Here is a 26,449-nt window from a genome sequence, read left to right as displayed (position 1 = left end):
TGACAAGCTCATGAAGTGTGAGTTTCATCAACTCCCTGTATATAAAAATTAATAATTTATCACATTAAAATCACACAGTGGAAACTTTTAGAGAGGGACATAAGTGCAAATCGCTGGCTGCTATATGACAAGAAGTAAAATGAGACATTATACTTCACACTGTGCTTCTACCTTCTGCCTCAGAATAAAATACAGGATAAAAGATTTTCACAGGAAAATCGTGTAAGCTATCAACTTTGAAACTTAAGGCCTTTATTGAGCTCTAAGTGCCCAAAAAACTTGTCAGCCACCAGATATGATTTTAAAATAGCACTGGAAGCATTGACTTTTTTTATTTACACAACAAAAAGTTATCCTTATAAGTATCTAAGCAACCACTTCTTACATCCCAAAGCACTAAATTAATGTTAATCTGGAACAAGTACGTTTTATTACGGAAGCATTTTCTAACTAAAGCAGAACTGATTCCATGTTAGCAAAGTATACTAAAAAGTAGGAAACTGAGGTCCAGCATAAATAGGCATAATTTAAGTCAATCCTTAAAAATGATAACCCCTCTCTTCTCAAGCCCTGGATCATTCATAAAGCTTTACATGGAACTACTCCTTAAGGGATCATTTTTCCTTGACTTCTCTAGCAAGTGACTGGACAAAGGAACATGCTGTAGGGTGCTGTAAGACAACAAACTGATCCCACGGACAAACCTCCCTCTGGCTGCACTTGTAGTTGCCAACTCCAAAAAGCCCTAAAGCCATAGCATGCAAACACTGGTCTTTGTGACTCACCTCCTGGGGTATGTTCCATGCCATGTAGACATGGCTCTTGAATTCATCCATCCAGACTTCAGCCACCCTTAGTGCATTCCTCCTGACATGAGCAGTTAGATCTTCTGTGTATGGTTTATGAGCTCTTTCAATATGGGCAATCCTGGAACAAGGTAGAACCTCAACACTGCCTCCACATTGCCATACCTAGGAGTAAAAGAGACATTCTGTTAGTGAGAGCTGCCTATACCACTCCAGTCCTTCAGTAAATAAACTGAAGTTATTTTATTTCTGTGCTTGTCATTGTTAGAAAGGAGAATTACTACTCATGACTTATTTGACTACACAATTTTTTTAAAGACAGTTGTGAGAGGAAGAGTTATTGTCTTGCTTTACCATGAATTACTGATACTATTGAACCTTACTACAGAATTTTTTATATTACCAATAGCCTTCCGGCATAATCTATCTGGATCAATTTACCTATTCTCAAGATTGTTAATAAGATTATTTCTAGGGTTTTCAAAACAATAACATCTGTTTTCAAGTTTTAATGCCTTGTAGGTATTTCTCTAAGATGTGCACAGTCCCTCTCAAAGCTTACACACACTATCCAGAAACTGGAACTAGGCAGCCTTGCATCAAAGGGAATCTAAATCCATCAAGTCTTTGAGATCACTGAAGTTTCAGGTTATAGAAAGACTAGGAATCTAAATGCATCTTATGTTTTACTTTGAACATAGCTCAGAACAGATTTATTTCTTTTAAGAAGGAGTGACAAAGACTAAGATAGCATAGTGAAAATGTTCTATAAGCAATTCCAACACAGTACTCTTACAATAAATTTATAATGTAGGTTACTATGCCTGCTCAAATGCATTTCAATTTTGCCTACTAGTGCAGTTGAGGTAGTCCATAATGTTAATCATGAATATTGCATTTGTTTCTGATTTTCTCTCTTTCTGCTTTCAACAAAAGAGAAAACCACTTTGGCAGCCTTAACAGTCAGTGAAGTACTTGAATTATTTTACATTGAAGTTCTTTTCATATGTATCTTGTATTATGTATGTAAACTTCCTAACAAGATCAAGGTAGCCCATTCGTAATGGTTAAAGAGATGCTGCTCAGTGAAAACCCATATGTACTTAAGCTGTTTGATCCTTCTGAACAAGTACCTCAGTGTCCCAGAGGCATGTGTACTCACTGAGAAGTGAGAGTTTGCCTTTGTGATACTGACAGCAGAGATTTCTGAGGCTTGGTATCCCATACCAAGACAGCAAAAAATAAGAGAGAGGGTTCTCTTTTCTCAAACAGCTCATCCAGAAGAGAGTATACTCTGGTCTCCCTCCTGGTGGCCAGGGATGTGGGTTGGCAGAACATCATGTTCTGGAGCTGATCTCAGACCCCTCAGGTCTGCCCAGCCTACAGGCATATGCTCTACTAAAGAGGCACTTTGTTCAGTCATTCATTTTATATATTTAGACATCTGGCTTGAATACAGCATTTAGGCATTTGGCAGCTCCTGAGACCAGAAAATGTGGCACGGATTCAGAATGTTTACAAAGCCTTTTCTGAACTGGTGCCTAATTGCATTCAGCATATGCTGGGAGAAGAGATAGTGCCTTAGTTTTCAGAGCTCTCTGGAAGATCAGCTATCCCATGAACCTACTGTGCCATCAAGAAGGGTGGTGAAAAGACTCCATTAGGTGTCCATGAACCATTACCAGTATCAGGGCAAAACTGAGATGATCATAAATATTTAAAAATAAATGGGCAATTGACCTGGGACAAAAGTAAATAATCTGGAAACAGATTATTTTGTCGTGTCTTTTTAAATATAATGAAGTGGGCAATCCACTTTAACAAGAAAACAAAAATAATAGTTTGTCACACATTTAATTCTAAATGGTTTAGCTACATTTCCTAAGAAAGATTAAATGTGAAGCATCATCAGGATTTGCTTACACAGTGCCTGCTTTCAATCCAAGTCATTTCTCAGCTCAGCATTGACATCCAGCTATAAATTGTTTCAGAATTACTCACTGTAAACTAAATTAGTATCATAAAAGACAAGGAAGATACAGTAGAGATGGTCATAATTTGGACAAGACAATTCACATACCACTGCCTCCTCTGCCTTTGCTCCCATTAACTATGGATGACCCCAATCCAAGTCCAGCACGTCAACACTAAATCTTTTCTGTGATTTTCTGAGTTAAATCTTAATGCCAACTTGCCAACAAGCTAAGCTAAAAATTCACAATAAGCTACAATAAGCCGAATTTAAAGTAAATTTATAGCATCTGAAAATCTGAAAAGTGGGCTCATCTGTAATTTTAGTACTGATTCAGTAATCAGTAAAATCCAATTTGACTTTATAATGTAGTGTTTTCAAAAAACACCCTGAAATGATAGTCTTTAATTTATTTGTAAATAACAATTACCCACTACCTGAATAAACACCTATTAATCAAATCTGGTGGCCACTGCTTTCTCTCAGAGACTGTCAATGTTTGTTTTTTTTCCAAAGACTCATTAATTACTCTGCAAGAACCATGGATTCACTTAAATACTTCATGCTAAGAGGAAGCTGTCAATAGAGATGCTGATAGAACAGGTGGGTTGTATTAAACAGCTTAAAACCCAGATCCTATTATTCCTAAGAAATCTCCTTCAATCCATGAAGATGTCATTAGCATGTACCAAAACTATACTAGAGATATATGCTAACAGTTTCCATATATCAGGGTGAATAAAATTTCCTGAATTAATGATTTTTTTTAAAGAGGAAGACATGAGAAGCACATTTGATCTGAAGATAGAGGAATCGTAAGTTACAGTGTGCACAGAGCTTGCAGATGCAAACAACTAAACAAGTAGTACTACCCTAGATATAAGCTATGAAGCCTTGCAGAGCACTTGCAGGGTGAAAGCAGATGCAATACTTTTTAGGACAGAAAGCACAATCCTGATTTGCCCATATGGTCACATTTAGGACAAGCCATCTCTTCTGCAAACATTCTTTGCCCATGGGATTACAGTACAGTGAGAAAGCTCTTTTCTCCAAACATTTCATTGCACTCAAGGAACAATCATTTGCAAAGGGGAATTTTCAAATGGCATGAAACTCTCACAGAATATCACATTGTTGATTCATGCACAGCTTTTCAGCCACCAGTATCCTCAAGTCCATCTCTGCAGGGCTCCCTCTCAGTCCCTTCATCTCCCAGTCTGTCTTGATAGCAAGTGATTGCCCTGGCCCAGGTGCAGGACTCTGCACTTGGCCTTGTTGAACCACTTAAGCTGACACAGGAGGCCCACTTCTCAAGCCTGTCCATGCTGCTCTGGATGGCATCCCACCCCTCAGGGATGACAGCTACAGCTTGAAGTTGTCTGCAAACTCGCTGTGGGTCACTTGATCCCACTGTCTCTGTCCATGATGAAGGTATTTCCTTAGAAATGTCTAAATCAATCTGGTTAGAATTTTTTGCAGCACAAACTCCATTCACATACAGAAAACCTGTTTCACTAGACAAAGAATCTCCATTTCTATTTAGTTGTATTTTTAAATCACATCCTTTTTTTTTTTTTTTTTTTTGTAAATCCCTTTTAAATGCATTTAAACATACTAGAATTTGCATATTTAATCAAAACAATTATAACTCTGAAGCTGATCCCTCTCTCGAATATTTATACTTCATTGTTAAATGATATAACACTTCTTAATTAAAAGGGTTTCATTTTATCTCTTTAATCACTGAATGTTCTTTTCATGTTGTGGAAGCTTAATCTAATAAAAAAATATACTCTACATGATGCCAAGCAGTTCATTAGCATATACTGCATTCATTAAATTTGCTAAGATCATGCAGTTTCTCCAAGAGCTGATGTGACCTTGTTGGAAACTATCATTTATTTTGGACTGCAAACAAAACCTCTTAATAGTTAAGTGATTTCTGAAAAAGCTGAAATATTTTCTGGCTTCTGGAAAGTCTGCAAATGACAGAATTAGAAGAATTCATTAAGGATGCCCTGAAGAAAAAAAAAATATATGTGAATCACTTACTATTTTGGATACAAATATTCAACAATATCTGTAAAATATATTTTGGGGAACAGGTTAATGTAAAAATGTTTGTAAATCTTGTTAACTGTTGTCATTGTGATCAATCATTTACTGATAACCAGTAATGAGCTTGATGCTTTACAGGCAAGTAAGAATAAAATATTTTTATTTAATACCATGAAAGAAGTTTGTGATCATTTTGGGTCTGTGAGCATTTTTATTTTGGTAACTTGAACAAGCAACTGCAGAAAGGACAGGGGAATGATCAAACACAGAGATCACTGAAATCCATGTTCATGGTTCCAGTAGCAGTCAGGGGGGGTTGGATAACACCCGATCTGGTTTTGGATTATCATCTGGGATCTCTCTCTGTAAATCTAGAAACTATACTCACTGGATGAAATATATTCACCTCTCTTTAGGTCATATCTCTTCCTAACTCAGATTATCTTCACTCAATAACTGCCATAGTGACAGTAAGTACTGAGGAATTTAGGTGACTTTCCCCAAATTCAGCAAGAAACCATGCCCAGTTTGGATTATTCAGTTGATCTCAAACAGCTTCCTTTCATTGACCTAATCTGCCCATAGAGTAGAATTAAACTCAGCTTGAGTCACATAAATTCAGGATCAGAAAAATCAGTATAGAGGTGGACAACATGAGAAAGAAAATACAGTGATTATTGAAGCTATGGTTCTGGTTTACTCCTTGCTTCTAGATGCTTCTCCCTGCTTCTGGAAGAAAGAAGAGTGGGAAATCAGTGTAGCTTTATTCCAAAAGGCAACTGTCTACAGCCACAGCAGAGAACAGGATGCACAGAGAAATCAGAGACTGAAGAGAGATATTTTTTAAAAATCACTACATCTGTTTTACTCAAGCCATATGAGGTTTTTAAAAATTATTCTACTTCTCATCATTATACAAGCTGTCATGCTTTCAGGTGAATTCATCTATTTGTGTGTGAGAACAGCTTTTTTCCATAATGAAGCTGATAATCTTAATGTGAAACTGTAAGCAACCTACAAAAACACACACCCACAGTGCAGACTTTTAAAAGGAAATAAAAGGCTTTAACATAACCAGAGCTGCTCTCAATTGTTAAAATGTAAATTATCCCTTAAATCTTACTTTTGAAGTCATCACTAATTGCCTCATAGGCCTCATTTTACATTAATTGTGCCTTTATAAAACACCCTCATTAAAAAGTAATACATGTAAATATTCTTCCCATATTAAATTGTCAGTTGCTTTCTTCCTCTTTCAGCTAATTGCTTCATTATGTACTTTTAAAAATTGTTTTGTTCTGCAGGGATTAATTTTGCACATATCTTCAGGAACTGCTAAACTTTTTACAATGTATTGTTGAACTACGTATGTTGTATTCCTGGCTTAAAATTGCAAGACTATGCTTTGCCTTGTGTTAGTAGGAGATAACACCCTTCAGGGGTCACTGAAAGCACAAGGCTTCATTCAGTTCTTTTTCAAATATGTCTATCTCATTGCTAGGCACAGCAAATAACTGATACATAAATCACTACGTTGCCAAGTTTAAGTCATGAATAGGAAGTAAAAGAAATCACTTTTCATCTTAAAAGGTGAATAACCACATCATCACTGGTTTAGTATTCATAAAGCAACTACTGCACTCCACATCTTTTATGTTTTTACCTTTCTCTCACCACAGCTGTACTTAGCTTGATCAATCTTGTTCATCTTGCACTAATCCTATTATTAAAGATGAAGGAAAAAAAAAAAAAAAGTATGCCTCTACTTTTTCTTCATCCCTATTTGCTGGATGACCATCTTCAACAAAAATTGGCCCAGTGGTTGTTTTGGGGTTTTTTTAGTTCCTTCCTTACTATTAACATGGTAACATGATTTTAAAAGCCCTTCTTGCTTATCTGACACAACACTGACCAGCTCAACTTCATTTGAGCTTTGGCCTTTCATGTCTTCTCCTGGCATATATAAACCATGTTCTGAATCTTCCTTGAAGCCTGGCCTTGCTCCCAGAGATCATAGTTTCTTTTTCCTCTTGAGCTCCATGAGGAGCTCCCTGTTCAGCCAAGCTGGTCTTTGGCCCTGCTTGTTTGCCTTATAACAAAAGGTGCTGTGAAGTATGTAGTTATCTTGGCCCCTGAATCTTTGAGCCAAACATTGTGGATCCATCTTTGTGAATCCATTCCAGTCATCTACTCAGTTGTGTTACAGAACAATCTCTTGCCCTTCCTTGCTCGTCTTCCCTTAATCTTTGTTAGATTACTAAATCAGTCTTGCAGTACTAAACACACCCTATAAAATTACATTCTGGAGAGAGATCTCATCTGAGTATCACATACGCTTGGTTTGCAACAGAGGGACCCTATCATGGAGACAATACCTTGAAGAACACTAGGACTATTTTCTTGCCAAATAAATCATTTCCACGACCCTGTTCATAAGCTGCATTCCTTGAGTTCTCCACCAACAGAAAAGGCATTAGCTTTACATAAGTTCTATAGACAAACTGCCAGAATTATAAGAGATGAAGCAGATATATTCATTACAATGTTATTTTATTACAAGCACAATTAATTTCACTATGGCAATACACTGTATAAAAGTACTGTGCCATACTCACTCTGAACTATAAATGCAATTTTCCTCCTGGGTCAGCTGATAAATTGCTTAGTGAGAGCAAGAACCATTTCTTTTCCCTCAAAGAGCTATTACCTTCTAAGAAAATGTCCTCTTACCCATTTAATAGGGCCATTATATCCCTGTGAACAAGAACACATCTACAAGCATGAAGTCATTGTGACATACATAATTACTCTCAAGCAAAACTAGGGCTTCCGTTCCCTTGACTCTGATGATTGTGAACTGAGGCAAATCACTGAATATTTGTTAAGGCATCTCTAAAAGTGGTACAAACAACTTTGTAATAACAGGTATTTGGAAGCTCTATCAAACATGCAGGCTGCTTTAACAGACAAAATGATTGATACAGGCTTGCTCTTGATAGGAGATCTGCTGACTTCAGTAGGAATTGGAATAGGCCAACTGAAAACTAGACTGATACCATCTAATGCAGGATCTAATTGATTGCATCTAATTGATAGCAATGGATCTGCAGAAGCTTCCATAACTCCAAGGGCTGCTTGTGCAAGCACAACCAAGAAGCAGAGCCCAAATAATGGTGAGAAACACCAGCCTTACACTCATGTTTTGTTTCTGCTATAAGGCAGTGACAATACCATTCCTATTTGTCTCCTGGATAAGCAAGGTGATTCCATTTACCCTCCAAATGCAATCTAGTCCTTTAAAAGCACACTTAAGTCCATTCAAATGAGAATGATTGAACATAAACATGACTGAGCATTACTCATCCTAACATGAACTTAAAAACATGATTCTGGGGCACAGTAAATGAATTTTACAAAAATCCCAGATAAAATTAATGAGCTGCTCTAAAAGGATGCTGTCAACTCTTGCATCAACCAACGTGCCTTTATTTTCTTATGAGGCAAATAAATAGCCTTGCAAGAAAATATTTGCTTGAGGAGAAAATACAGTGTTACTTCCAAGATTCAAAACACATTCATATTTTGAACTCATATGTCAGCTTCTAGCTCAAGGCAACAGAACTTGATTAATATTTATTTAATAATATATGTTTAATATTTTACAAATGTTATTATAATTCCACAGACAAAGGTAAAAAATCTTAAAAGATGAAATAATACACCAAATTAGAGACAAATAGAGCTGAGTAGAAAAACTAATTCATTTGAGGTAACAGAATAATTTCCAATTATAGACCTGGTTTCTGTGGCTTGTCACAGTTTATCAACAACTGAAGCTTCAGATATAGTTTCCAATAGTGGGGATTCTCTTGTACTCATGTAAGACAAATAACTAGGTATTTGTTCAGATGATATGGAGACAAAATTATCTCCTGGGAGACAATAGAGGGATAAGTCTCCATTTTGTCAAGCTCTTATTCCTGTTCCTACACAGTGAAACCCCCATCAGTTCACCTGAAAACCATTTCAAGATTTTGTAAGACACAGTAATGGTTTCTCCTTTATAATGAAAATAAATCCTAAATTGGTAGACCTTTCTTCTGAGAAGCATGGCAGAATCAGGTGGCCAGATTAAATCTTATCTTAACATCACTGAAGATACAGCTGCTAACAAAGCAAGTAGAGAATAAGGCTCTGCATAGAGACAGTGATTCACCCAGTCCTGTCCCATGATGCTACAGCTGGTCTGCATAAGAGCTTGGCTCACAGTAGTATTACATCCTCTAGAACAAAATTAATAACATAAGGACATGCTACCATGCTCTATTTGCTGCATTTAAGATAAACAGGTAGCTCAAATTATCCTAACTCTCACTCCCATTTCTGTAGTTGAAAGTAACCTCTCCTGTTCCTGTTGATGCTTGTTCTTACATACCTATGCATACAATTTCCCACTGCAAGAACCAACTTCCACTGTCTAAATACTGTAAAGAATGGGAAGAGGTTCTGTGAAATTTGCTTAGAAGCTCAAGCCACAAAAACAATTAAGGAAATTTCACTTGATGTCAACTCCTTCATATCAGAGAATGTGATAGACAATATTCTACTTCTTGGGCTAGCCTAGATACCAGGCCAGTTTGGTGTCACAGTCTATTTCTGCCTGACTACATAATGCATAGCACACAGTAGAATACCAGATGAAGCTTCTTAAAAAATGAAAATGACAATGAAAGATGAAACACAGTAAGCCATCTTTAGTTAGATTGGAGGAGACCATAAATTGAAAAGTACAATTCCTTATTGCACCAATGCTGTATTATAATTCATTTTTGTAGAACAATTACTGTCTTTAGTAAGTGCTGCATCATAGGTCTCACACTTGAAAGCAACACAAGTAATCTAGAGATAATATTTAGTGCTGCATAGACAAAAATGTAGTTCAGCAGCAGAAGCATACCATTTGACCTGAAATCACCTGCTGACTAAATTTTTCCAAGTAGCCCCATCTAAAGGAGATGAAAGACAGCTCCTGGGAGCTGCATCTCCAGGAACAAGTGCTTAGGATGCACCTCAATGACATGGTATGATAATATGAGAGCACGTTTGAAGCAGCCACCTGTATTTTGCCAAGATGCACTTATGGCCCCAGGTGTGTGCCAGAAGCAGGCAGCTGAGGGAAGGAGTTTGCTGTTCAAGCTTAACATCTGTAGAAATAATACTGTGCTTCCCATAAGCTCTAATGTTGCACTGTACATTTATATTCATACTGGTATTATCTGGGATATGTTGAGAATTGTGAAAAGAGCTGGTAATAATCTGCTAAAAAATCTGTTCGTTACAGCTCAGTAATTTGTTTTCATAGAGCCAGGAACACAGTTCCAAGTCAGGATAAAGTTAGATGAGGCAGTATGCATTATGCTACCTTGCACACTACAATCTGTTACAGATGAAAGTATTTTATGTAGGTCAGGCACTGCTTCCCTGGAGTCAGACAAAAAGCCATAAGGAAATCAGAGCAGTGTTGGGCCTTATTCCAGTGATCCTGTCTACTCCAAAGTCTCAATTAGGCTGAGATTTGTGTCTCTCTGTTCTCATCCATTAAAGTACTCTTCCCAATCAACTTCTACAAGGCTAAGTATAGGGGACTGGATAGCATATATCTCACGGTGCAAGACTAGATAAAACTCCTTGCAGTCACAAGGAGACAACAGTTTTTCCTGTTGAAAAAAAAAGAAAAAAAAAAATCAAAGTGACACTAATTTTCAATTCCTCACGACACTGAGCTGCAAAATCACGTTCTGGGAACAGAAGATGGCTCTCCAGCCCTCAAGTGAGGAGAACAGTGTTATTAAAAGAAACAGTCCTGCATTCTCTCTTTCCTTAAAACTGTGTTTTAATGTAGCAGAGAGCGAAACTGTGCTTCAGTCTTACTGCTGTAACACTTTTATCTCTAACAACTGAAAGAACTGCAGGAACCCTGAAGTAAAAATGAGTATTCTTTGTTATCTTGCAGTCTCAGCAAGGAATTCTATTTTCTTAAAATAAACTCCTCTTTCTGCTACTGTATAATAATATGCTTTATTCTGGCAACTAAAAAGCACAAAGTGTTTTCACTAATATTTCATGGCAAAGCTCAGTACTTAATTTTCTAATGCACACCATGCCATTATTCATTACCACCTATCTTAAGAATTTTCTCTTGCATCAGAAACCTCCAAGATTCACAAACAGAACAGCACTGTATTTTCAGAATGGTATCTAGCTGTGAATAAAGAAAGAAGTACAAAAATCACACATGGTACTCCATACATTAAACAAATGAAGAGTACATGATGACAGAAGAAAACAGGTGCACTTATGCACTCTCTGAGTATCTTAATTCCCCTCCAGAGGAAAGGCAGAGTAAATACCTATATATTCCAGTTTGCTCCATAGTAATTTCCCTAGTTTAATTAAACAAATAACCTAGAAAGGCTTTTCCCATTACATCTGTGAGAAAGCATCCCCCTTACCTGGTCTGGGATTACAGGTAAGCAGGGAGTTTTAGGTATCATCTCTGCAGAATTCTAGCACTGTTTACTTGAACAAACTAATAAAATCAAATTCTGTACTTCTATCCTTCTCCTCCATCAGTTCTTGAAAAAGATTCAGGAGCTTTTCCTCTTTTGCCACCCTCCCCTCCTCTAATACAACAATGTATACTATTACAGAGCTGTGGATCTCCTTTGCATGACACTGATATATTTTAGACTGTTCTTTTCCCCTGCAGTAAGAAGAAAGCTGTACTTAAAATGTAAGCCACCGGTACTGGTTATGTTACTTACCCTGATTCCAAGCTCCACATTCTCTCCTCCATATACTTCCATTCCTTCATCCAGTAAGCCGATCTCCTGGAAATATTCTCTATCTACTATGAAGCATCCAATCAATGCAGGACTTCTGGAAGAATGAAACAGCAGCATCCAAAATTAGCAGATAGAGTATGAAAAAGTTTATTATTCAGAAACAGATTCTGTTTACAATTGCTGGGTCAAATGGTGCACCAATACAGATGCTTAGGGAGGTGTTTCTCAAACAACTTTATCCAGCTTTGTCTTCTAGTGCTCTTGATTCCCTGGTGAAATAAGCACTATTGAAGGAAAATTCATTCAGAGTGACTGTACATACATATTCACCAGAACAGGTAGAATTTCAGTGCTAATAATGCCAGATTCAGGAGTTCCAACTTGGTTTCTGAGGCACCTGCCTTTCTATTCTGTCCCTGCTAAGTCCTCAGGTTTATTGTCTGTGATAATTAACAAGTATACCAAATGATGCATGGTTTTGTGTATTTAGTCAGAAGCTAGGATCATCTACAGCTAAGAAAACTTGTGTCTGGAAGCTTCTGTAATGGAAGAGATTTCTTGAATAGAAACATTGAGGCCGAAAAAAAAAAATAAAAATCTGCCTTTACCAGAATTTAAACAAATTTAAACAAGCCACACATCTTTACTGTATCACTAAGCTCTACTTATGTCATGACCTGAATTAGCAAACTTTCACTATGCAGAGTCCATTTCAAGAAGGTAAGAGTTCAGGAAGAGAGTATAATTTTACCTTTATGAGATGCAGTGGAGGAGAACACAGAACAATTTAGCCTTTTCATTTTTCTCCTACCTTATAATCCACAGCGGCAAAAAAAAAAAAGTATTTTCTGATTTTTACGCTGGTATCAGGAACTCCAGTAACAATAGGATATTAATTAGCAGTACAGGGTAAAGCATCCTGCATTTACTTTGAACATTTGAGGTGCAATAAGTGTGGACATTTTGAAAAAGATTATGGCATTTCTTAATCAAAAATTGTACAGTTCTACTGAAACCTCTGTATTTACGCCTTTACCTTGAAATGCTATACTACCCATACATTTCCATTTATAACAATGGAAGACTGTTTCTGATATATTTATTAATACAGAAAATAGCAATTAACATAATTTCAAACATTATGCTTCTTTTATAAAAAAATACTCTTGCTTTTGGTGTTGTTTTTGAAATATTTTTCAGAGTACCTGCTTCCCTTTGTTATAATTTTAGAAGCATATGTGGAGGCATGAGAGAAACCATCAGTCAATACCCATGGCAGGGTTTTTTGTTTGTTAATTATCCAGCACAAGCATACACAGTATTGCACTGAAAAAAAGGGCTGGGGAGCAAACCTAGAGCTCTGATATACATAAAGGACATAAACTCAACAATCCTCACAAAAATCAGAGTTTTGGAGTAAAATGGAAATGTACATTTTATCCAAACTTAAATACTTCTAATTTTAAAAGTCACCATCATTAATATAGGTTTGTCTCTCTAGGACTTAGCAGAACATTTCAAAAATATAATAATGTTAGCAAAGTTCATTAGCACTGAGAAGCATCTGTAATGATGTGGAAATTACCATTCCTTTTTACATGTGTCTGAGGCAAACCTGTGAATTTTTATTTCTTGCTTTCCAATTCTGTGTCCTGTTACAGAGTGTCTAAACTGACATGTCTTGAAAAAAGTTGGCTGCCTGAAAAGAGAGAACTACTGGATGGAAGATACCCCTTACACTGAAGGCATGGAAACTCATTGGTGGTGATGACCCCCTCACTTGGCCACTGTTTTTTAAGGTTCTGCTTAGCAGCTGATGAAAACTGTGTTCACACTTTCTTTCTGCAGAGACCTATATTTTAGGTACCAGTGACCTTCTCAGAGGTCAGAAGGAAGCCAGAGGAAAGGCCTGGAATTTCAGCAGAGCTGCTGAGGAGATACAGAGGAGACAGGGGTATTGTGTCTGTACCACAATAACAATACATCCAATTTTAGACTGGATATTAAGAAGAATTTATTCTATTAAAGGGCTATCAGACATTGAAAAAGACTGCTCAAAGCAGTGGTAAAGTCACCATTCGTGGAAGTACTTAAGAGTTGTATAGACAGTACTACTATTTACAGACATAGTACTTAGGGATATGGCTTAGTTAAGGCACTGTCACTGTTAGGTTAATGGTTGGACTCAGTGATCTTAAAGGTCTTTTCCAACCAGGGTAATTCTGTGATTCTGTAATACACTAGACATGGTGAGGAAGTAAAGAGCTAAATTGACCCACAGCAAGGATCTAACACAGCCTTTCCTCACACACTATCAGTGTACCAACATTAACTCCTACGACATAGAACAACTGTAAAGCTATGGGACTGTATTATAATTTAATTTATTTAATTAATACTGTTTCTGGCCCTTTACCACTAAATAAGCAGACAAGCCATTTGGAGAAAGCTGTGTGCCTGAGCATTCAGGTCCACCATTTCACTCTGGTGAAGTGTTTTGCCCGATGTAGTAACAAGGAAACCTATTTAAAAAGATCTTCTGAAAACCACAGTTTTCTTGATGACTGTCTAGGGGTCAAGGATGAAAGCTGAAGAGGACCGCTCAAGGACATTTAACTAATTTAGCATTACACTCATTAAAATCTATTGCATAGCTGAGACCACTTGCCATCTGTCAAATTAAATGAGACCTGCTAGTAAGACACTAATCCAGGTCCTGTTACCTTATTGGAGCAGTTGTGTTCTCCAGTTTCCACCATGACTTAGGAGGGTTCAGGTATCGGCACCACAGCTCCCAGTCAAATCCCTGTGCTGAGAGAGGATACTCCTCTATTTCAAAATTATCATATTTAATGTTATCAAATGATGGGGAAATTACTGTTTTTCTGTTTTCTTTTATCCTTGAGAGCACTGGTTCAGCCCTACAAAAAGAAGGAAAAAAAAAGGTGTTAAGACTTCGTCTGTAAAAGCATAGCTCTGATGGAACCTGCGGCTTATTTCAGAAAGGACCAAATCTGTTGCTCTTACCCACTCAGAACTCCCTTAGCTTTGTGATACTTTTAACAGAGCAGGATCTGCCCTGAAGTAACACACTTCAATATTTTATCTAGGATGCCCTATTATTAACTTTGAAATCAGCTGGAGAATGGAAGAAATCAGTATTTTCATATCACAGGGCATTTACACCCTTGCTACCAAATAACAATAACTTCAGGCTCTCAATATTATCAAGGACATCAAGATCAGAGTTAATAACAGATTTATCCTAGGGACATAATCTCCTCCTGCCTTCTGACCATCTTCTTTACTGAAGAAGCAAAAGAAATAAAAAATGCAGACTGAACAAGTTAAAATACTTGGTTTTAGTTATGTGCTCCTTTTGCACAGGGCAGCAACCTCTTTGCCAAAATGACACTTCTTTGTTTACACCATAGAACATAAGAGACATAATATTTCTAAATAAAGAAGATAAAATCGCCGTTATGGGCAAAGAGCTACATTACCAGAGGAGGTTTTTGATGTGCAGTTTTTCAATATAGTTTAAATACACTATAATTTTAATGTTTTAAATGTTATAATGTTATAATTATAATGTTATAATTTTAAACGTTATAATTATAATGTTTTAAGTACATTAGAATTAGGCCAGCAGATAACTCACACTATTAACATGGATCTAAATTCTGTCACACAACACAAATACATTTTTCACAATTATGTCCAGGATTATTGTCTGAATCCATTAATTCTGATGTCTAAATCTTCATTTAAAAGATCAGAATGGTAACTCACTGTCTACATGCAAGAGAAACACCATTCAGTAATTTATAAACAGTCCCTGGAAATGGTCCCTTGGTCAGAGAAACTGAAGGAGACACATACCATCCCACATTGAACTCCACATGGGCATCAAAGAGAGCGACTACTGGTGCTGTTGCTACTCTCCATCCACTAACTCGAGATCGAATCAGCCCCTCTTGTTTGCTGTGTCGCACAACCTTGATGAAACCAGGCTTATGGGCATTCACTTCATCAACATACTTCTTTAGTTTCTCCTTAAGTTCTTCTGTGGAAAGGAAAGAATTAAGTGTTAACAGGAAGTATCATCTAGACAGGATGTTCTCAGCAAAACAAGTCTTCACATATGGAAATGCTCCCATTTGATTTAGCTACTAACAATTCTAAAATAATCAAGTCTAAAAGGAAGCAAACAAAGAGCAGAAGGATCATAAATTATATACTAATAAAAAATTCCAGGCATACGATTTAGTCTACATGAATGACATCAGAATTCTGCCACTGTTTAACATGAAAGCCACAAAATAAAGCACTCAATTATAAAGTATCATGGTTATATAAGTGCATATTATGTTACTATATCAAAAAACATAACTACCTTATATTTCCAGAAAAAATATGCCGAAGTATTGTCCATGAAATTTCTTTACAGATATTTCAAGAAAAAAATAAGAATAAAATTATTTATTTATCCTTTTTTAAATTTTTCTTTCTTGATGATCTCCACTAAAAAGTTCCACAACTTCTGCTGTTTTCTCAGCAGAGCAAACAACATTAAAAGCACTGGAAGAGAATCATCCCTAATTAAACTATGGTAACTTTTTAATCAACAACTATCATATCTCTAATTTAAAGACCACTGCATGAGAAAATCCAATATGCAGAACTGAAATAGGCTGTTCACTATTATTACCTGAAATCACTGTTTACTAGTATGCCTAATTAACATTGCCATCTTCTATTTATGCTTACTACTACTCAGAATTCTGTTGGTGTAAAGTTCCCTTTCTTCCAAATCTCTCTGCCAATTCTGAGATGTCTTTGCTGTGATGCAGAATAATGCTTCTGTGGTTATGGTGCTAAAAGGGACATCATCAAATCTGCATGAAAAGCTCAATTCTTTTGAATTCTTTTGAAGCCTTTTCTATGAAATCTTGAGCAAGCCACTCAAATTCTCCATAATCAATTCCCCATCTGCAAAATGGCATCACCACACTAGTTTCTTCTTTTCAGTCTATTTGACTTTAAACTCTAGGGAACAGCAGATTTCTTTTTCAGAAGCAGAACCTAAATCTTGGCTTGCCACCCACATGACTTAAGCTGCACATTACAGTTGTTACATTTACAGGCCAATTCATACTTTCGCTTTTCTGGTTACACAGCAGCTTTTTGCAAATGAAGTGTCCTGAAAGAGTCTCAGGGGAACCTTGTAGGCTTACCAGTGGTCAGTTAGTATGGAGGAATCTTTCCCTGAACTTCAGTATCAGCCTCAGGAGGGGGAGGAAAACGCTGCATTTTACCTAATGTTCAATACTGGCCCACAAGCAGCGACTTCCTCTGAAGCACATCCACAGGAGACAAAGAAATATTTTGCAGTCAGGCATTTTCTGGCCTTTGTTATTTAAAACAGATTAGCCTTGCTTTCCAAAAGCAGAGTGCTGAGCAGAGCATTATGTGCACCCTCTGCCTTACAAAGCCTATTAGGCACACTCCCAGAAGAAAAGATGAGGCTACTGAAAAGAAAAAAAATCATTTTCATGCAGTCAAAGGACAGAGCAGACATGTAAACGAAGCTTTAAAAGTCACTATTTTGATAAGAACTTTAAAGATGCCCTAGCAGTATACTTTTTATAGTCTTTTTTTATACATTCCACATTTTCCTGAGATTTACATGCAAAAATCAAAATTCAGTTGTCTTTGACAGTTTTAGAGCACCCTGCCCAACTGGACCAAATGATGGGACCCACACTATAGAACTGATCCCATGCTTTGCAATAGCACTGATGGTCTTTAGCAAAGTATTTTTAACCCATGCTCTGTTTTTTTTCCACTTCAGATATGTTGCCTGAATAATAAAAGCTTATTCCTTAATTATTGTGTATCACTGCTCTATGCCATCATAGAGAGAAGAAAGGGAAGGAGGAAATGTGTCATCTTCAATACACTGTTGATTCAATTTCTAATTATGGAAACAAACAGGCTCATAAAGATTGATGCATTTGCCTCAGCACAGAGTCTCTCAAATAAGAACTCAGTTTGACTGAATGAGAATCTGCAGTTTGAGAGAAAGAGCAGCCATACATGGAATGGGAAAATGATGCCAGTCTGGTGCTTGGAAATGTTGCACTCCACCACTGGTCTCTACATCGTAAAGATGTCTGGAGAGCACAGCACAACTCTTTTCACAAATGTAGAAAAGATATAAAATTAATGAACCATAATTATGTTTAATATTAACATAATTAAGTTCTAATACTTCTAAGAGGTTGTTTGCTTGTTATTAACAAATCCACAAAGAATTTTTTTGGTGATGTCACCTTATTCAGCACAACAAAGCAGTGCCAGAGAAATCATGCAACTTTGCCTTCTTAGGGGCAGAAGCAGGGATAGAGGTAGGGAGCATAAAGACTCAGAAGATTGTCAGCCATGCCACAGCTATGGAGATGACGTGAAGGAATTATATAGTTCATGAAAATCCCTTCATAAACCACCTTCCTTTCAGAATATGGTCTGAGAGAATGGTGGGCTTGAGAAAGGCCCCAGCAATGCAAATGCTCTTCTTAAAATATTGCAGCTTGCTTGGTTTGTGTGAGTGGCCAGAAGGGCAATCTGGACACAATCCTGCCTCCTCTTCCAATGCTGGGGGGTCATGAAAGGCCATACAATATGGAAAAGATTTCTCACATATGCCCCATGGAGCTTCTGACGATGAAACCCATTAACAGACCATGCTTTTCATTCAGTTGCATGCCAGTATCCTATGGTTTGTATGCCTCTGCCATCCCTGTCAGGCTAGATGCTAGGGTATGGTGCCCTAGCCCCTAACTCCAGTGTCCTACGGCAGCTGTGGATCTGTCCCCAGAATTAAATCATTAAGGTTATTGATACAAACAGTAATTGAAGAACTGTCAGTTCAGCCTCACTTTCAATAAGTTTCATGCATTCATGTGCTCCTATTTGGAGTGCTTAAATGAGTCCTTCCATCTCTCAGAACTACATTTGTAGTCTAACACCCATGCTTTGCTGAGACAGATGAATTTTACTGACTTATTTAAATTCTTACCTGTAGGTTTTCGAACAGAGCTAAACAGATAAATAAATAAACAAAAGCATGCTTATAACTTTGTGCATTTTCTAAACCTAAAAGTCCCTGTTGACTTTGGTGTAGCAGAACACATACTGGATGTTACTGTCATCTCTAGAAGCCTTGTGCTTTTAGCTTTAGGGAAAAATTTATTTCCACGTCAAAGACCCAGGAATTACTATGTTCCTCTTTAACCTTGGCACTATGCACAAACATGGCTTCTTTTACTGTGAAGGGAAATAAATTATTCTTCAATACAGAGTGGGGTTTAATGTAACAATTATCTTCCTTGGGCCAGAAATTGTAGATTGACACATTATATGAAACAGGCAAAAATCTGCCAATTCATTACTTTTATGCTCTAGCTTTGTGTGTTTATTGAGCTGCATAGAAGGCACACTGTTCCCCGGGTAAAGAACCATGTTGAATACTTTCTTGAATCATAAAGGTTATTTTGGACACTTTTAAAGGCAAATCATTACAGTAGCTGCAGGAATACACCAGAGCCTACCTTGGAGCCAAGAGACCAGTGGTCAGTTTGCTGCTGACAAGGATCCCCATGAGGCATGTCAGAATGGGATCCAATGTTGCACCAAGGCAAAACATCCAACTGGCAGAGCATAAGTCAGTACACTATGAGATATGCTGCTATACTAGGAGCACCTCATCAGGGACATCTTGCTTCTGTGTGAAAGCCAAGTAAACTGGCAAAAAGCGAGACTTTATACAAACCAATTAATTTTATACCAAAGTTTTTCCATCTTCTTTATCTGATTGTCTCCCAAAGTCTTAGGAACAGGAAAACCTGCTTTTCCACTCTTCCAATAAAAATTTCATACCCTTTAGAAAAACAGAACGTGTTAACATAGCTAACTCTTCTGACAAATAAAGAAAGCCTTTTATGCAATATTTGCTTCAAAAAGACCCCTTTCTTCCCTCTCAGTCACTCTGTAGGCATACAGCCTGAATTCAGGTAATGACTTGAGTTCATGGCTGCACCTAGGCATATAAGAAAAACTGCTGCACTTTATCTAGTAGCCTTGTACATTGGATTAAGTCCCTTATTTTGTATGCAGCTCAGTGCTTTGTAATTTTTACTTTCTTTTCCTCTGGCCCCTTATCTTTCATGCTCAAGTGATCACCTCTCATCTCTGTAGCAGAAGCAGATAATTCCAAATGGAAAATACTTATAACCAGAAATGTGTAATACACATGTGTATATAGAATGTTTTCAACAGAAAGCAAAAATTGGCAAAGAGATAATGAGGGACTGCTGCGCACATGAATTTAATAACCTCATGATATCTGGTAACAGATAAAGCACCCAAGGGAAATTACCAGTGTGATGCAATGAACTGATTTTCAGATCTCAAAACCAAAAAATCAGTACAGTCCTCTTCCTCCGTTACTATAGCCAACTTGTATTGTTGATAGAGATGCATAAACTAATCTCAGAAGTTCAATCTATCTACATGTTATGCCAGATATTGCAATGAACTTTCATGGTCAGCACCTTTGCATTCAGCAATCCAAACTCTCAGCTGCTGTCAAATCTCCTTGGGTCTATTTAGGTAAATGAGGTCTACAACAGTTCATTCCAGTTCACACCTTGGACTTCAAGTCAAGGATTTCTTTAGTCCAGCACATGAACAGCCCCCTTCTCCCACAATAAAGGCAGAAATAAAAATACATTTCAAATGTATTCAAATATAAACACAAACACCTAGACATAAAAACACTTTCAATTGCCCTGGAGAATCTAGTACAGAGGTGTGGGAAGCACACATTTCTTTCAAAGGGTTTGATGTGAGTTGCTTTGATTTGTTCCCAGGTCCTCTCACAAACAGGCCTATACATGGAAAGAGCTTATGTGGACACTTCACTAAATCCTCTTGCTGGCTGTAAAGTCCAGGGACTCTCACTGCACAAGAACCATGCACTAGAAGATAATTCCACTTCAAAACAGTAATCAGTAAACTAGTGCACGTCCCAACACAAAACAGGTTTTACAGAAAAGACCTGTATTAGCATCTATTTCTTGAGACATGTAACAGATATGTAAACTACTACGGTTCTATGGTAGTACTATGATTCAGTTTGATTTTTTTTTTTCTAAATGATGCACAGTTCCAATCCCAGACATGAAAATCAGATGCCACCCTCCAGATCATTAAGTGCTACCTAGAAATATTGCTGCATCTTAATGAATCTCACCAGTATGGGAAGAGCAATGAAAGAATCTTTTGGAAACTCTGGCGGCTGAACACCATGTTATGGAGGAGGGAAATACTGGAGAAAGAAATATTACATGTGTTATTTTTTGTTAATGTTATTCTCTTGTAGTAATGTCTGTATAATACAGGCTGTAAATCCCTTTTATTATTTATGGAGTACTGTTTGAAGACAGTACTCAGTTTCTGTCCTACTGCTCATCCTATCATAAATATCACTGAGCATACATTCTGGCAGCAGTGTGTCTCAAAACACTTTGCAAGATAGAGAGATAAACTGAGATGAACCCACAAGGTCACACTAAAGGTTGCAGCAGGGGAGGAATAGAACCTGGGTCCCCCCTCCAAATCTCAGGGCAGCACATTAACACCACATGATTTCCCTGAGGCTGTGATTCTGCAGTTTGAGCCGTGGCCCATCTGGAGCCTAGAGAAATCTGAGCAGACGCAAGAGCTTATCCACATCACTGGGTCAGGATTAAGAGGCAGCAATATCCAAATCTCTTGTCAATGTCAACAGAAATGCATTGCAATAAAGGAATTGAACACAGCCCTTCCATTCCCCTAACAATGGTAGAGACTCACATACTACCACTGAGGGCAGAATAAAGCTTACTAAAGGTAAGTGCTAACATCAAGAGAGAAACGAAAATAAATTTCTACTCAAGTGAATACTCCATTCAAGCTCTTTAATGAATTTAAATGCATGCAGCAAGACAGGAACGAAAAAAAAATATCACCAAGTGTCTAAATCCCAAATTAGAAAGTTCACATGTGACAATAGAAGCCAGTTGGGTGTGGGCGTGCTTATACCAGTGAACAAGCAAATACAAGCTAAAAGTAGAATGAGGACTTCCCAGGCACTGCCACTGGTTGACCAACTGCCATACAGACAACAAAGCAAGGGGGTATAGAGGCTGCTACGTATCTTTTAATGTCAATACCTAGAACCTTTACATCAGAAATGTGTTTAAATCTTTGAAATATCTTTAAACACAGACCTGTAATTATAAAATCCTAATTGTTCTACTCAAGTTTCTGATTGCTAGATGCCTGAATTAATCTCAACAGGAACATTATTCCACTCTGGTTTACTGTGCATGACTGCTTACCATTTAGGAACTGTTACTCAATACTATTATGGCCACAACAATGGTTAAACCTGGTCAGGAACAAGCACTGTCACTGAAATCAGATATTCATATTGCACTGGATGCAAGAATAACTTCTGATGTCTATTTGGATATAATAATTTCAGAAAGGAGCCTTAAGTGAGAGGTGCAGAAGGAAACAATCCATGCATAAGAGCCGACACAGTGCATATAATGCACTGCTGAAATGACTACTGCCAAATTCTAAACTCATAATTTCATTCTCAGTCTTCCTGCTGGATTCATTTGTAAAATGACCTTTAAATGTTAAAGAGAAGTGCCCGAGAAATGGATTCTAGTCCCAGCTGGATAGTAGCTGTTTCATAATCCAAGTGCCTTTTTTTTCTAATCTGCTTCTTGGATGTGTATGGAACAGAAAAATCACTATTCAGAAAAAGAAACTAAATGTCTAAACAGAGTCAGAGCAGACTGTATAAATCTAGAGAAATACAATCTGAAGAGCACATTAGAAATACACAGTATTTCTATAACCATAAAATGCAGCAAGCTGCTTTCTGTACTATAAACTTGAAAAATAATCATAACTCCTAGAAACAGCACGGCAGTGGTTATGATAACAGATTCATAAGGAAAAGAAAACTGCCAATTAAAACACAACAGTCCAAGTGTAACTACTTTATTTTTGGAGCAGATTCAGAGGAAATCAGTCATATAAGTTGTAATAAAATAAAAATATGCAAATATGCAGTTACAAATGTATAGAACAGAGATGATTATATTCCTCTCTGGATCAAATCTCACCCTAACAGCAAGGAAGTTGATAACAAGGCTACAAAAGGAAGAGGAAAGAGAAGTGATCACAGAATACCTCTGACTGGAAGAATGCCAGACAGCTTTTGGTTTTAATAAATAGGACTTAGCCTTGCATGCCACATTATTTTTTATGAAAATCTCCTTTTTTATTAGAAATTAGAAGCCAACTTTATACTCATTGCATAGAATTACTTCTTGAGAGCAAGACAGTAGCTACTATGTGGCACAACTGATATTATGAGAGCATCCTTGAGAGTGAGGGCAGCATGAATACTATTTCTCCTTTTGAGATCTTACTTTATAAATCCAACTGCAGTTAAAGGAAAAAAAAAAACCAAACCAAACAACATAACAAAACAACCAAATAATAACCACCACATTCCATGATGCATTTTTTTAACCTAGGCCAGATTTACCAGCTCTTCTTTTGAATGAATCTTACTCTACTAGATAGCTCTTTCACAGATCCAGAATGTTCTGTCCATATTCCATGTCAGAAAGATTGATTTCTTGATTACCTGTTGTGTGTGACCTGCTATTATCTTCTCCTTTCCAAGGTGAACTGCCACATGCAGAAGAATACAACTCACTACAGCAACAGCAATACAGCACCCAGTATAGCGAGGGGAAACACAGCCTGTGACATGTACAGGCCCCGAATGTGACATGACAGTAAGTACAAGGTACAATTAGCCCTTGTAAAAGCCAGCTCTCATATGCCCTTGTACTATTCCATATGATCTTGAAAATTCTGCCAAACACAATGTATTGCATCCATCAGAGTCAGCTAATCTGCCATAAAAAGAAGGAGAATGACCCACCACCTACCAAGCAAGCAAAGAAGAGCCTTTAGTGTGCACTTCCATTATAATCCTAGGATGAATGCCATCACTTCCAGTTTCATTTGGCACAATTTGATAGGTTTCTACTGTGCTACTTAATGTCACAGGGTTTAATTCACATCATTTGAATAAATTGAATGTTACAACTTTTCCTTTTTGAAACTTCCTAAAAATAAAGACAAAATCCAAAGTTCTTACTCCCATGAAGTACTCATTCAAATCAGAAATAATTCAGTTTGAATACCATGGGAGCTAGAGGATTTTTTTCCTAGCTAAAGACAGAAATTGTTTGCTGCTTTGTTTTTTTTCAAGAATCCACTATGTACATTTTCAAATTAAAGCAACAAATTCTGGCTTGCTTATTTTCCAGCATATTTGATTACTTCTTAGAAGTAACACAGTGTTAGGACTGTGCCATTTGGTAGGTGTAGAAAACCTCTAAGTTCAGTACGTATGATCCCCAAGTAAAGGACTGCTTATTATAATAGTGGGTCATTCACTGCTTCCTAAAAATCCCATACTCCCAAGTATTAAGAGAACACAATGGCATATAATTTGCATTTTTAGATACAAACTATTCCAAGAGTTTCATCAGTTACTTTGGAAATTTTCTCTGTAGGTATGCAATCACAATTGCTCTGTTAGTTCTAATGAAATGTTTGGGATTTCATTATTATTTTACACTTACTGCTCATGTCCTGCCTTTTTGCATCAGAAACATGGGACTGACACTACCCACAATGCTTATGGTTTGTTTTGTTTTTTTTTTTTTAAAAAAAAAAGGCACTAAAAATAACCCAGTAACTTGAAACTAAAATTCATAATGGCTTTTCAATTCACAATACAGAAATAGCACTGTTACTAGCAGCCAGGGAAAGATTTGGTTAAATTCCTTGTAATTTAGAGTATGGTATTTTAAAACTGAAGTAGTTAGCATGAGAATTAATATGCATCCCAGCAGGGTGGGAGCAGCTGGAAGCTCAGGTGAGAGGGATGCACCAGCTTTCTGCTTGACACTGCAGATGATGGGAGCTACCAGGAAAGGACAGTACCTGCTCCAGACTACAGGCAGCAGTCTGGGCTAGCAGCTGAAGTTCTAATCTTGTCAGCAAAAACAAAGCTGGTTGGTGCTGGCTGAGAAATGCTTGAGGAAAAGTTCAGTGCTTCTGGACCTGCTGCCTGGGATTCAGTAGGTAGAAATCCTTTCTCTGAATCAGTCACACATCACCACCTGACACAGCCATCAGGATTTTTATTGACATTATTATTTCTTATACATATTATACTTGCAAATCCTGACATCTATATAAAATATTGTTTAGGAATTTTAAGATCTGTTCCAGAAGATCTTTTCATGAAGGATTACTGGCATAAGTACTGTCTCTATCTCACTTAGGTAGCCCTGATGTGGTCCATAGTACTGTAAGCCTACTATCTCCTGCTTATTTACAAAGATTCACATCTTATCCAATTCTTCCAGTATAGCATTTGACCTTTTATTGTGAATTATGATTTTGCACAGATACAGGCTGATTTCCTTGGATTGAATTTTGATTTGCAATGATTGGCAGTTTGATTTGCAGTATATGCACATTTTTCCTAATGGTTACTGTCTAGCTTCTTTGATTTAAACCTTTTAGCATCTTCAGAAGACAGTTTCTTGGGCAGCTAAATTTAATAATGAAATTCCATGATTAAATTCTCTCTGACTATGAGCATTAAATTCCTCCCTTGTCTGCACACTGCAATATGTTGTATTGAAAACTAGCTGACTACTTCAGACTGGGTAATGATCTCATTTTCCTATGCAGTGTTCATCTTAGTTAAACTTAGAGAGCTATTATACAGCTATAGATAGCTATATATATACAGAAGGTAGTAAACTCAGAGTTATAATATCCAAACCTTTACAATAATGAGCAGCATTTCTTACATAGAAATTTAGCAATCTCTCCAAAGCTCAAAAAATCTCAGGTAAGGGGCTCCTAGAAAGCTGAACATAAAAAGGCTCTTCCAGGCACATGACTCTTCTATCTTCAAGGGCCTCGCATCACAGCCTTTCTAAATCTGCCCCCATACAAGAAGTTAGAAGATGTGGGTTGCACTCTATCCAGCAAACACGGCCCTGCTGCCTAGGCTGGAAAGAGTTAAGTGGTGTAAACAAACCACAAGTTAACATAAAATTTCCCTGATGTTTTGAGTCAGACTAATAAATACACAAGCACCTCAAACAGCCAGCCTGATGCATTTACTTAAGTCCTTGCTCCTGTGACCAACACTAGAGCTCACAATTATAGCAACCATACCACAAAGAGAAAAGGCAAGGCAAATCAAAATAACATGGACACTTTGGACTCTGCTTTGATCTCAAGACTGTCACCTCATCCATAACATGAACCAAAAGGTTACGTTTTGTCTGACCAAACCAAAGGATGCCTTTGGTCTTCACTGCCCTACTAGCACTGGCTAGCTGCTACTTCAAAAATCATGAAAAAAATCTACATAGCAACATATCTGCTCACCAAATTTGGAGTAAAATTACAGCTAATTTAGTGTCAGGCAAAATCTATGCCAATGGACAGCAAAGTGGCCCACCTTTATGAAGTCCTTGACCACTTGCATTCTGTACAAAATCTCCCTTGAAGAGGTTTGTTATCTTCATCACAAG

General features: G+C 37.3%; 1 protein-coding gene across 7 annotated transcripts in view; it reads right to left on the bottom strand.

Moving 5' to 3' along the window:
• The window catches only part of GALNT18 (polypeptide N-acetylgalactosaminyltransferase 18), a 207,454-nt gene that overhangs the window by 31,227 nt on the left and 149,778 nt on the right, over positions 1 to 26,449 (bottom strand). For all 7 annotated transcript variants that reach the window (XM_071761896.1, XM_071761893.1, XM_071761894.1 and 4 more), the window contains 4 exons: positions 15,564 to 15,747; positions 14,405 to 14,602; positions 11,661 to 11,775; positions 786 to 971 (listed from right to left, as the gene is read on the bottom strand). In XM_071761896.1, coding sequence (XP_071617997.1) covers positions 786 to 971; positions 11,661 to 11,775; positions 14,405 to 14,602; positions 15,564 to 15,747 — 683 coding nt within the window. The remainder of the gene's footprint in view (positions 1 to 785; positions 972 to 11,660; positions 11,776 to 14,404; positions 14,603 to 15,563; positions 15,748 to 26,449) is intronic.

This window comes from Heliangelus exortis, chromosome 18 (genome assembly GCF_036169615.1).
Source record: "Heliangelus exortis chromosome 18, bHelExo1.hap1, whole genome shotgun sequence".
Taxonomy (NCBI): Eukaryota; Metazoa; Chordata; class Aves; order Apodiformes; family Trochilidae; genus Heliangelus; species Heliangelus exortis.
Note: the sequence above shows the minus strand (reverse complement) of the source record. Positions and strands in the feature narration are given on the sequence as shown.